Below are 12,799 nucleotides of genomic sequence, written 5' to 3'. Positions count from 1 at the left end.
ACCTCCTCAATGGCAGCATCTTGAAGCAGGGATCGCACATCTAGGCGCACCATGTGACGAGGCGATGACTCCCAGTTGTTGGACATCTGCATATAAAAAAATCCATTAAAAATAATCGTTTCAGTCAAAGATATGAGAAAGTTACCTTAATCGTCTTAGTATTTGAGATCAAAAAAGGGATCCTTTTAACCTTTGTTATATCCTTAAGCTTGCGCCCATGGACATTCCTCTTTGCACATGTTTGAGTGTCAGCTGTGATTTCAGCTACATACACCTAGAAAAGGAAGAGATTTTTTTTTTCAGCAGGAACTAAACTGAGCACCTTTTGATCAAATTTTTTTTATCTACTTTATTAGGTTTATTTGATAGGTAGAGACACACAACAACATAAACAAACTGAATAAAACAGCAGTCCAATGCTTGTGTGTGGTCTTATAGAGTAAGCTCATTTGTAGCATGTGTCTCTATTTAGAAAATGTACTAATTTAAACAACTCACCTCAAAGCCTTTTGTTTTGGCTGCGCTCCAGAATTGATCAAAATGTTTCACTCGGTCATTAATAGTGTCCAGAATAATAAAAGGGAAGAAACCGTCATCAAGCGTTTTCTTAAATGTTTTCAGCATGCTGCTCCTGTAGGTATCCTCCATCTCAGGTTCATATTCATATTCAAGAACCTGAAAGACAGTTGTTGAGCATCTCATCATTTACACCAAACTAAAACAATTCTGATTAAACTCATCACAATCCATCAGATTAGACAGTTTGATTGGTCTCATGTGCACCAGACCAACCTTGTTTTTGACTCTCTTCCCGGTGTCTGGGTCTTTCTCAACTTTCTCCACCTCTGTCATGAAGTAATCATCCAGAACGAGAACTCTTGGAGGTGCGCCACCACATTCAACTTCCTTGTCCTAAATAAATTTAGAATAATTTTCAAAACTTGTTTGTAACCAAAACAAAACCATTTATGTAATCTTTTGTTTCCTCAAAATACAAGTCAATGTTAAAGGCTTATTTCAATTAATGAAAATATTGATGATCAAAAATAACAGAAATAAACACTTGAAATATGTGTATATAATCTTTAAAACATGCAACTTTCACATTAGAACTGATTTACTGAAAAAAACCTAATATTTCTAATTTACAGAGAAATATTTTTAATACATTTAGGGAAAAAAACAGCAAAAATTACACAGAATTACGTACCCGTATAAGCTTTGCAACGTGGCTTTTTCCACTTCCTGGGAGGCCCCTCATTATAATAACAATCTGTTAAGATAAAGGTTTCTTAAATCCTTGCTCGTCTATATTAATGTTACATGAATGAATATTGCAGGAATTAATTAATACCCTCTCAGGTCGAGATAATCTGCCAGGTGCTTTGAGGATGTCATCAATATTTTTAATTTCAGGCTTCTTCTCGACTCGTGGAGGTGGTGGTGTTGGTGGAGGAGGCAGTGGAGCAGCAGGGTGTGGTCCTCGGTCCTCTGGATAACCTCTTCTTTCCACTGAATGGCAATATATCCATTTCAACAAATTCAAAAAATCAAAATAAGGAATGCTAATTAACATATAGTGCGTCCAACGTACAGTAAGGCGAGCTGTAACGCTCAGGCCCTATGCGGTCAGGTCCGATGCGGTCAGGTCCGGAGCGCTCATACAGAGGTCTGTCAAAGACAGGCCTTCCATAAAAGTCGTCTGGGTCACGACTGCCACTTCGCTCCTTATCTCTTTCCCTGTATGCCACTCGAGGAGGTAGTGGAGACCTGTACATAAAAATTACCATTTAAAATTTTTTTATTATAACCTTCTCATTTCAAACCATCAGAGTCAAGACAAATCAAGACATCTGACACAATTTGATAGTACCTTTCTTCAACCAAGGTATGTGTGCTTGAATAAAAAACAGAAAAATAATGCCACTTAAGTAGAAAAGCTAAAAAATTTTTAAAACAAAAAATAAGGTTGAATATTCAACAACAAAGGCCATACCTTTCATCTCTTTCCCGTGAATGATAACGCTCCCTCTCATATCTGTCTCTTTCATATTCAGGAGGCATTTCTCGGTACAACTCCCTCTCTCTGCTGTACTCCCGACGATCCAAATAGGGGTCTGATCGCCGGTCATAATACGGATCTCGGCTGTAGGAATCTCTGAGACCGAGTGGTTCTAGGAATTTAGTTGAAAGAAAACGGCAATTAAAAAGTTAAAAATCAGCACTTAATAAAAATGATAAGAAAATGATTGCAACATGAACCCTACCTTTATCATAGAGGCGATCTGATGGGACTGGGTCAGGTCTTAATACTATTCTCTCACCATATGCAATCCGCTCCACAGTTGCTCCGAGCTCTGAAAAAGGACAATCAGCACATTTCATTATACCAGGATCACTGATTTAACACCTAATATGTCTCTAAATGTTGACCATGGTATTTGTTTTTCTGGACATACCATGCCCATGTCCATAATCGACAGTTTTAGGAATTACTGCCGGTTTGGCTGAAGCAGACAGTGACGACTGGTAATCTACAGCAGCAGCAGGTTTGCTTTCCCAAGACGCTGATTCAGGAGCAGCTGACTGAACAGCAGCACTCATACCCTGGTGAGAAAAGATACCATTATTTTCAAAGCTCTTGCCTCATATGGTAAGGTAGAAAAACTAAAGGGAATTAAGTTTCTTTCCTTTATTGAATTTCTCATACAACCAGAAGTGTTTTAGAATAATAAGGTAGCTCTCAGTTACCTTTAAAACATTCCTAACATCTGCTGGGATCTCCAAGCCAAGGAGACCTGCAGGTAGCTCTGGCAGGAGGTCACTGGATGCAGATTGTAGTTTTTCAGTACTAGGGGTCTTTCCTTCTTGCAACTCCCTTTAAAAAAAACAAGCCAAGTTAATAGTTGCCACCTCAGCATAAAAGATTGCAATGAAATTCTGAAATGCAGTCATTCTCAGGTCAATTCAGGACCAAAATTGCAACATTTGTTATATTTTCAGTCTGCTTTGACTCTGCTCTGTGTCAAATGAACCAAACTCTTTGAAAAGCCTCACTCCCCCTGTCCTGTGGTGGTGCTTCACCAATAACCACTGAGGAAAACAACACAAAACTGTCTGAAGCACTACAGTCCACTTCCTGCTTTTTGGAGAAGTCTCTGGGACTCTTGGCATTCAAATATGTATTCAAACCAGAGTTTATTTCAACCAAACTGAGAGCTACGTTTTTAGCCAGACCAGGGTTAGCTTTTTTGGTCGACATCAGAGATCACAGTTTCTAAAACAAATTACATTTTTTAGGCTGGATTTTTATTCTGGGCCAGTCAGCCAGTCATCATTACAACATGCTCCCACAAATAATAATAGAATAATAGAAGACAATAAATTACCTTATTTGCTTAAGTTCTTGAGCAGCTTTCAGAATAATCTCATGCTGCCTTTGAGAAAGGGCAAGCACATTTGCCCCACTTGTTCCTTGGGTTGCTGCTTCAACTGAGCTTCCAGGTAAGTCTGTTGCAGATCCACCAGGTTGTGGCTCTTCCTTACGCTCCTCATACTGAGGTCGAAGGTCACCATAATCGGGATATGTCCTCACTGGTAATGGAGAACGCCTAGAAGGTCTATCCCAGTCAGAAGCCCGTAGGTGTGGCGGTTCATCCAGTCTGTATGGGGGCTCGTCCCTATAGTCAAGAATTCGTAGCTCTCCCCTTGCCCTATCGTTTTCATCATAAGAATACGAGCGACGTCTTTCTGTTTCTGGATCCCAGCGTTCCTCTCTGAGGTGCGGTGGGGGTGGCATGCGGGGAGGATACTGTCTTTCAGGAAGAGGACGATCTCTGTCCCACTCCCCCTCACGGAACTTGGCTTCTTGGCGAAAGTCTTCAGGTGGAAACTCTGGAGCTGGAGGCTTGCGATACTCATCCTCATTTCGATCATAATCCAAAGCTTCGTCCTCCTTATATACCTCTTCATATCCCTCACGATGTGGACCTGGGCGCCACATTCCCCTTGCAATTCCTCGACCCATAGGTCGTCTTCTCATGCCTCCCCTGTCAATTATTTCATGTGGAGTCATTGGAGGCCCTTGTGGAGGATACCATTCTGAATCTTCTTCTGTTCCTTCATACAAAGGCTCCTCTAAGCGATCCATAATTTCATGGGGAGGAGGCGGAATGTGTCGCCTGCCTCTTCCTACATCAGGATGCCCTGGATGGCCATATGGGTCGTGCTCATGGTACATTGGGTGCATTGATTGATCCACGTTGGCGTCATCCAACTCCATTTCATGACCCACAGCCTCATGACCCATTTCACCATGAATAGGGTGAAGTGGACCTCCTCGGCCTCGAGGCATGAAACCAGGGTGCCCACGTGGAGGACGACCCCGACCAGGTGGAAATGGGGGCCTCATGCCTCTCATTTGAGGCCGCCATTCTTCCCAGTAGGGTTCTCCTTCCTCAGAACACTCTGCTGACTCAGCCTCTGCCCAGTGCATATCATCTAGGTCTCCTCTAGCAACTGCTGGACCCCCTATTCCCATGTGTGCCCCTCCTCTACCTACTGGTGGGCCTCCTCTACTAAAGGGTGGGCCTCCTCTACCCATGGGTGGACCTCCTCTACCCATAGGCGGACCTCCTCTACCCATAGGCGGACCTCCTCTACCCATAGGTGGACCTCCTCTACCCATAGGTGGACCTCCTCTACCCATGGGTGGACCTCCTCTCCCCATGGGCGGACCTCCTCTCCCCATAGGTGGACCTCCTCTCCCCATGGGCGGACCTCCTCTCCCCATGGGCGGACCCCCTCTGCCCATGGGTGGTACTCCTCTGCTCATGGGAGGAAATCCTCTGCCCATTGGTGGTACACCTCTCCCCATGGGAGGAAATCCTCTGCCCATGGGTGGTCTTCCTCGTCCCATTGGGGGCCCTCCTCTCATTGGGGGTCTACCTCGCCCCATATATGGTCCCACTGGCTCCTCATAATACTCCTCCTCTTCAAAGTAATGTTCTTCTGGAACCCATGTGTCTTCAGGACGCATCTCTGATTCATCCTCGCCAAACCCTTGATATGAAGGATCTTGCCAGTAGTCTTGTTGCTCTTCAGGTATTCCTGTATCTCCCTCTGATGGTACATAGTCATAAGGCATTTCCCCCACCCCCTCCTCAGTTTGTGCAGTATTATGTTCTCTGAACTGGCCAGGACCCAACTGTCCACGCCCAAGTCCACGCAGTGGAGGCTGGCCACGTCCCCTGCCAGGAGGTAGATTTGGAGGTTCTTGTTTTGGTGCTAACTGGTCTGAACTTTGTAATTCTGGTTGGATTTCAGCAGTCATTTTAATTGATTTTTTGTTGTCTGTCATTGGTCCATCGTCCTTTTGGGAATTTTGTGGAGGTGGTGGAGGTTTTGATACTGAAGCAGAGTCTTTAGTTGATGTAGTAGGTTTGTCTTTATTCCCATCATCAGTGATACTTTTGTTTTTTGCTTCCTCAGACTCTTTCTTACTTCTTAATGTCTGGGGAATAGGGTCATCTTGAATAAAAAAGCCATCTGTTCCAAGCAAATTATCATCTGTCAAGTCATCAGCTGTTGACTTATTTGGTATAGTTTCATCTTTGTTAGACAGTGGTTGAGCAGGTGTTTTTGGCAAGGTTGTTGAATCTGAACTGGCAGGATTTTGAATGTCAGTCTCCAATTTAGGTTCAGGACCTTGTTGCTGTTTTAACTGAGGGGCTGAAGGAGATTCAAAACGTGGTGGAGGGCAAAGGGGGCTTGAGGAATCCAATCTGGATTGCTGTCCAAAATTAGGCTGGTCATGTCTGGGTGGATTATCAAACCGGTGCCGTGGCTGGTCGAACCTCGGAGGACCATCAAAGCGCTGCCGCGGTTGGTCAAACCTTTGGGGACCATCAAAGCGTTGCCGTGGCTGGTCAAACCTTTGGGGACCATCAAAGCGTTGCCGTGGTTGGTCAAACCCTTGAGGACCATCAAAGCGTGGGCGTTGCTGGTCGAACCTTGGGGGGGCATCAAAACGGTGCCGTGGTTGTTCAAATCTTGATGGGCCGTCAAAGCGCTGAAGTGGTTGGTCAAACCTTGTCGGACCATCAAAATGCTGCCGTGGTTGATCAAATGTTGGGCCTTCAAATCGTTGACGTGGTGGGTTGAACCTTAGAGGACCATCAAAACGCTGCTGTGATTGGTCGAACATAGGGGGCGCATCAAAACCTTGTGGTGGTTGGTCAAATCTGCTGGGCCTACCATCAAGAAAATAAAACTAATTTAATGTTGCTTGACAACAAATATTCATATTTATAAATGGCTAATAAAAATAGAAAAAAATTATTTGCAAATTGTTGTTAAATGTCAGTCCCACATCAATATATAAATACAAGTAAAACACAAATACAACTGACCGTGGTTCTCTTATGTTGTTGAAACTTGATGTTTGCATAGTCAAAGGACCAGGGGGTATGACTCCAACCCCACCAGGAAGACGTCCTTGTACATGGGGTCCGTCAGAAGATTCTGAATGTGCCACAAAGGTAGGAGGTTGTTGGCCTGGAGCTGTAGCACCTGTAACACTTGCAGCTGTGGCACCAGCAGCCACTGGAGCAGTGGCAATAGCACCAACCACAGTGGGTTGGACACCAGGGTTCACTATTTGCTGCTGCAATGGCGTATCTTGTCCAGGGTACTGGCCAAGCTGTCCCATCATAGCACCATACTGGCCTGAGGCAAATGGCACCATAGCAGTAATAGTGGTCACCCTCTCTTGAAGATGAGCATTGGTAGCAGTCATCTGCTCTTGCCACTGCTTCCATTGGAGCTCATAGTCCTGCAACTGGTCTTTATGAGGATAAGATTGAAACTGTTCATGCCACAAAGCAAAAGAACTATTCCAGTTTTGAAATAAAGGTATGAACTGCTGGTGTTGCATTTCATAGTGCCTCAGCTGCAGTTCTGCAGACATAGTCTGCAATAGAAACAAAAATAATGTTATTCATTTTAAGCACTATTTACTAATAAACAAAGAAACAGCAGAAAATGTAAGCTGATGTTATGTTGGGCTTTTACCAACCTGCAGGTTTGGAGGCTGCTGAACCAGTCGTTGATACTGTTCAAGAATCTGCTGAAGTTTTTCATGTTGCTGCATGAGAGCTTGGTATTGCAAGCTAACTCTCTGCTGTTGCACCTGCTGCCATTGTGCTGCTGCAGCCTGCAATTGCTGAAGACGAGCAGCTTCCTCTGGGTCTTTTGGAGCGTCAGGCTTCAAATAAAATCAAGCAAAGATTAGGGGTAATCATATATTGCATATATAGTTATGCAATATATGCATAAGCATATTTTTTATATCTAACACTTGTTTGATATATTTGTAGAACCACAGAGTCCAATGTGCAATGAAAATAAATATTTCAAAGTTAAGTCAAGGCATTAACAAAATTATTCACTAAAAGCAGCTAACAAAACACATCTTAAACATTGCTAAAGCTTGTTAAGAACTAAACTGGAAAATACATCGCTTATGGGTGGAGACCTACAATATCACAAACACAAGTTGCAAGACAAAAAGATTTGGATTGTGTTAAAAAGTAGGGTTGGGTATGTTTTCAGTGCAGTTGGTATTTGACACTGTGTTTAGGTATTTGAGATTAGTGGGATCAAAGTCACCATTGAAGATACTTGGGCATGTCGTATTTTGGAGCGAGACAACAGTACAAACTTGAAAAGCTTAGAATATCCCATATAAAGATATTCTAATGCCTAATCATTTCCAACACAAAAATGTTTCCCATCTTTCAAACAGGTCAAAGAAGCATTGGTAAATTTCCACCTCAACAGATTGGCTCAACTTAGAAAAAATTGAGTAAAAAACATGTCTCTGGTAATGTCAGTTTATGTGAAAATTTTGCAACCCAACCCTACTCAGAATATGGCAAGCATCATGAGAACTGAGGCAAAATATGCACGGGCATAAAAAATGATGGGGAGAATGGGCAGTAAGACTTACTGTGTCTGAAAAATTAGATGAGTTTCCTACATTTGCACTCTGTAAAATTATGCAAACAACATATAAATTTAGACTGTGAGGCACTTGCATTCTCCTGAAAAACATATCTTAATATGTTCTTAAGGGCAAATGTGGAAAAACTATTTAAAAATTACTCATTAAAACCAAATTAGCTGTGTAATAACAAATGCATGAATAAAGGTCCTGTGAATTGGTGTAGAGGTAAAATAAATTAAACAATCTACAGTTATTGTATTTAAGTGAAAATCATTTTATGAATCTTTCTTTATTTTTTGAGAACAAATAAATGTAAGCACACAGAGCTTAAATAGTACATTGTAGAATTGTATTGCATTTACATGACATTATACTACATTACACTAAAAGAGAAACAAGAAAAACTGTAGAACAAATTAGCAGTATTAACTGCATCACCAAAAGGGCCTTACACAACTTCTTTAACAAGAACTTAACAAAAATCATTTTGTAAAACCGATAAATCATTTATGAATATCAATATAAGTGTAGGAAAACTTACCTTTACTTCTACAGGAGGTGGGGGTGGCACAGGTGGTTCTTCTCTTGGTGGCGGTGGAGGGGGTGTGCCTTTTGGTGGTTCTGAGGGAAGGGGAGGAGGCATTGCCTGACTGGGCGGTTGTGGAGTTAGAAAGGCATTGCCTGCTGTCTGACTTTGCTGGGCTTTCTCCTGCCTCAGTTTCTGTAAATTCTGAAGATGTTGTTTGTACCACACATTCTGTTGATCCTGATAGAAACAACAGCATCACAAAATAAAGTAGGTGAGGATTATGCTTTTTCTTCATTCTTATAGATATGTTATTGCTTACAGAGTTTAGATAAATAAATAAATAATGAAATCAATTATGGGTAAAGCTGCTGTTGCTTTCACATTCTAGACCCTTGAATTTTTAGCAATTTATTTACCAAAATTATTTTAAATAAAATTTCAATTTTATTGATTACATGTAAGCAGACAGAACAGACTGCACCAAAGTTGTAGTTTCTATTTTTTACTTTAACTGGTAATAAACAAATAAAAGACAAGATGAAGCATTCATTAAACAAACCACTGCCAAAACAGGCTTCTGGTTTAGCAATTTAAATTTAACTTGGTTAAGAATGTTAGAAAACTTTATTCAACTCTTGCTTGCAATTAAAGTCCTCATTTTTATATACATGGGTTAATTAACTTTGATGACTTATTTCTGTACACATCAAGCCTTATAACTGCAAATAACAATGTACATAAAAAATAAAATCTTTGTCGTCAGCACAATTTTTGTCACTTAAGACTTTTCTTTGGACCAACACTGAAACACTTTACCAAGCTGACTTTTGTGCAATTGTACAGACATTCAATAAAACAGTGTTGTTAAAAATATTGAAAAAACCCCAAGTAATTTTAACTTCAGAGGAACAAGTATGAACTTGAGGGAATGGTTGAGAAACACCCCTCTTGAGCAGAGTTACTAGTTTCATTGTATATCTCTTTCAGTTCCTCAGATAACATCCCCAGTGTTGGTTGCAGCATTACCCATTAGAACTTATAACTTCTGAAGCGAACTGGAACCACATGCTTTTAAGCAACTGTAGACTGAAATCTTGTGATCTGATATCCAAGCTTCATTGGCCTCTATGAGGTCTGTTTTTGGATCAAAAATGTAAAAAAATTTAAAGCTTATTTTCACGATTTTAACTTATTTGTCCAATTTGAAAATAATGCAGTCAGTCTTGTTTCAGACCAAAACAACAATATCAACAATTTAAGTCATTACCTGTAAAGGTACGGATTTGTTATCATTCGTGCTGCACGGGTTTGTGTTGCTGGCCACTGGAACGCTGATGTTTTCCTGCGACTTGGGTGGCTGGGATTCTGGAGGTGGAGGAATCGGCTTGGACTCCGCTGGTTGCTGCTGCGGTGGAGGTTGCGGCTGCTGGCCCTGACTGGGTGGTAGCGGTCCCCTCGGTGCCTGAACCGGAGTCTTTTCCTGCATAAGGTACGACTGACTACTTTCTGCGCCTTCTACCTGGCCCGGTCCTTCTGAATGCCACGGCGGGGCCGCGTTAAACCCGCCCGAGTGTCCACCTCCAAACCCAGTGCCGCTGTTACCGTGGTGTAACACGGATTGTAGCTGCTTCTGGTGCAACATCTGGAGCTGCTGCATCTGCTGTCGATGCTGCTCCTGAAGGCTGGAGAACAACGAGCCGCTAGAGGAGGCCTCGTAGCCGCCGAAACCACCAGGAGCCTGACCTGCTCCGATTGGAGGCTTTCGAGGGCCAGGTCCTCCGAAGCTTTGCGGCGGAGGAGCCCCGTAATTCCCCCAAGAAGGAAACATTTTATAAAACGAAGCCACAGAAGGCCAACGTGATTACAGGCCCTGAAGTAACTAACAGAGCTAGCAGCTAGCGTCGATCTCCGCTCTTCAGAAGAAAATAGCTACATTGTCAATTTATTTCATGACCAACGATACAGTTAATTAAATTACAAAAACAAAAGTAATTGTTATCGCTTGCAAAACTAGTTAAACAATTTAGAAAATTCACACAAAAAATATTTGATACGTTTAGACGCTTTGTGTCGTTGAATGGCCGACTATTACAGGAGCACGCAGTTGAAACCGGAAATACGTCATTCATTGCATGATCGTTTCCTATAGTAGGTTTTAGAAAATTTTGTAAAAATATAAATTTTTTAAATTAACAATCCTTACTAACCTTTTGTATAAAAGCTCTTGCTCGTGTACATTTTCTTTTATCTTACTTATACCGTCAAGTAAAACAATGAAAAGTTTTGCTTGAGATTTATTATATTTTTTTACGGTGGAACATGGCAGTTTCGTGAAGCATGCATGCATCTCATGAGGTGCAAAAAGGAACATTACAAAAAACAAGTATCATAAATTATTATAAAGTATCGATAAAACCTTCTTAAAGAGTCTACTCGGGTACAAAATAACATTTGATTTATTCTTGAACAACATTATATAACCATTCTATTAAAGAATAAAAAAAGACTAAATATGAATATTTTTGCACTGACGTTATTTAGTAACTAACGTTATTTAGAAAGGTATCTTTTCACAACATAAAGGATGGTGACCAATATTTACAGGAGATATAGAACAGTGCAGATTACTTTATATTCAGTTTACCTGCAAATGGCTGAACACTCCCAGCATATAAAAAGTAACAGAACAAGTCAACAAGTCTCACGATCATACAAACTGTAGGTGTCCTACCTGCTTTCTGTCACTAAACTAAGTGCATTTTACACTTCTCCCACTAGATGGAGACATTTACATGGTTATTCAAAAGACTATTTTGATCACGCTCACACCAGTAACACACAGGAGGTTTATAATTATTGCTGGCGAATTAATCACTAAATCACAAATCTATTAAAAATGATATATGTTATCCAAGTCATTAAACCCAAATATCTAACTGTTGGTAACTGAGATGATTTCCATCAATTTTTAAATGCTTGTTAGAAGTATTTCATTCTCATAATTGATCCAAGAAATAACATACAAACAGTGCTGTTTTTGAGGTCATGTCTGTTGTCAATACAAATTCTTTCACCGGCTAATTACCAATATTCTGGGTAATTCAGCCAGTAATATTAGGGGTCATAATTTGTGGTGGTTGTGTGGATTGAAGCTTAAAAGTTTGGGATCTGCACTGATGTGAAATAACATGCAATTGCTCTGTAAACTGTAAAACTAAATCACATATGAATAACTTAAAACTTACAACCGGGTTAATCAGTGCAAATGTAAAAACTGTGGTGTACTTTGTTGTTAATACCATAAAAAAAAACTTCAAATAAAATACATGAAAAAAGGCAATAAGGAGTACCAATTACAAATTGCCATACTGTCTGGTGAAAAGTTTTGTAAAATACCTAAAGATAGGCTTAAAGAGTTCACATAGCCTACAAAGTCATTTTGTTTATCAAAAGAGTCAGAGTAGTGAGAGGTAAAAGACCACTGACATTTGGTTGCCCTTGAGGCCTGATACACATAAAATAATTTTCCTTAACATCACCACTAAATCTGTTTTAATTTTGACCAGAACCACTTTAAAAGAACCGTTAAAGCGGATTAATCAAGCCGGTCCTGTTTAATGTCTCCCGTTAATTAGTTTGTCAGCAGTGTTTTAATATTGCCTAATGACTTCATATTTCACCAATGACATTCAAGGGGTGTTAAAAGAGGAGAAATGGTCCATTCAGGCCTCAGTTCTTTCACTTAAGGCGCCCTCAGTGAATAAGACAAGGTCAGGGAGGCCTAGCCTTTAGGGAGAGATAGATTATCAGGGGAAGGGGGAAGGAGAAATCCCATAGAGGAAGCTTTCTCCTCTCTAAAACAGCATGACGGGCACAATGTGATACAGTTAGAACAATACACTGCTCAAGGGATTCATGATACAGCTTAAGGCAGCCACACTATATAGGATGGCAGAATAACTTCACAGTACACAAAAATACTAAGACCAGGGATTCATGCTTCCTTGCTTCGACAGTTTTCATTTACTCTCCCATAACCTGTTATAGCAACAATTATAAAACAAAAATCAGGCTGATTATTATACTTTAAACACAATGGAAGTTGGGTCCATTTGATCACAATCAGCACTTTCTAAAGGTTTTTGAGCAAGAGCAAAGAAATCAGCAATTGTAAAGTTGTGGCTCACAATATTGAGGACACGGCGTTTCTTCTGTGATGAAAATCCTATGTTAAACAAAATGCTCAATGGAGGCTAATAGATCCC

General features: G+C 40.8%; 1 protein-coding gene across 5 annotated transcripts in view; it reads right to left on the bottom strand.

Annotated features, from left to right (window-relative positions):
• ylpm1 (YLP motif containing 1) overlaps nucleotides 1–10,644 on the bottom strand; it is a 30,088-nt gene extending 19,444 nt beyond the window's left edge. For 2 of the 5 annotated variants that reach the window (XM_044105956.1, XM_044105952.1), the window contains exons 1-18: nucleotides 9,802–10,632; nucleotides 8,547–8,771; nucleotides 8,009–8,047; nucleotides 7,076–7,264; nucleotides 6,411–6,970; nucleotides 3,390–6,251; nucleotides 2,752–2,878; nucleotides 2,460–2,607; nucleotides 2,268–2,357; nucleotides 1,997–2,174; nucleotides 1,874–1,897; nucleotides 1,595–1,770; nucleotides 1,355–1,512; nucleotides 1,211–1,273; nucleotides 793–912; nucleotides 499–675; nucleotides 191–274; nucleotides 3–86 (exon numbers count right to left, since the gene is read on the bottom strand). In XM_044105956.1, the coding sequence (XP_043961891.1) occupies nucleotides 3–86; nucleotides 191–274; nucleotides 499–675; nucleotides 793–912; nucleotides 1,211–1,273; nucleotides 1,355–1,512; nucleotides 1,595–1,770; nucleotides 1,874–1,897; nucleotides 1,997–2,174; nucleotides 2,268–2,357; nucleotides 2,460–2,607; nucleotides 2,752–2,878; nucleotides 3,390–6,251; nucleotides 6,411–6,970; nucleotides 7,076–7,264; nucleotides 8,009–8,047; nucleotides 8,547–8,771; nucleotides 9,802–10,362 (5,865 nt within the window). In that variant the 5' untranslated portion in view covers nucleotides 10,363–10,632. Of the gene's footprint in view, nucleotides 1–2; nucleotides 87–190; nucleotides 275–498; nucleotides 676–792; nucleotides 913–1,210; nucleotides 1,274–1,354; nucleotides 1,513–1,594; nucleotides 1,771–1,873; nucleotides 1,898–1,996; nucleotides 2,175–2,267; nucleotides 2,358–2,459; nucleotides 2,608–2,751; nucleotides 2,879–3,389; nucleotides 6,252–6,410; nucleotides 6,971–7,075; nucleotides 7,265–8,008; nucleotides 8,048–8,546; nucleotides 8,772–9,801 lie in introns of all 5 variants that reach the window. The other 3 variants (XM_044105954.1, XM_044105953.1, XM_044105955.1) reach the window with 3 other exon arrangements.
• Nucleotides 10,645–12,799: the final 2,155 nt, after the last annotated feature.

Source organism: Gambusia affinis, linkage group LG22 (genome assembly GCF_019740435.1).
Source record: "Gambusia affinis linkage group LG22, SWU_Gaff_1.0, whole genome shotgun sequence".
In the NCBI taxonomy this organism is placed as follows: domain Eukaryota; kingdom Metazoa; phylum Chordata; class Actinopteri; order Cyprinodontiformes; family Poeciliidae; genus Gambusia; species Gambusia affinis.
Note: the sequence above shows the minus strand (reverse complement) of the source record. Positions and strands in the feature narration are given on the sequence as shown.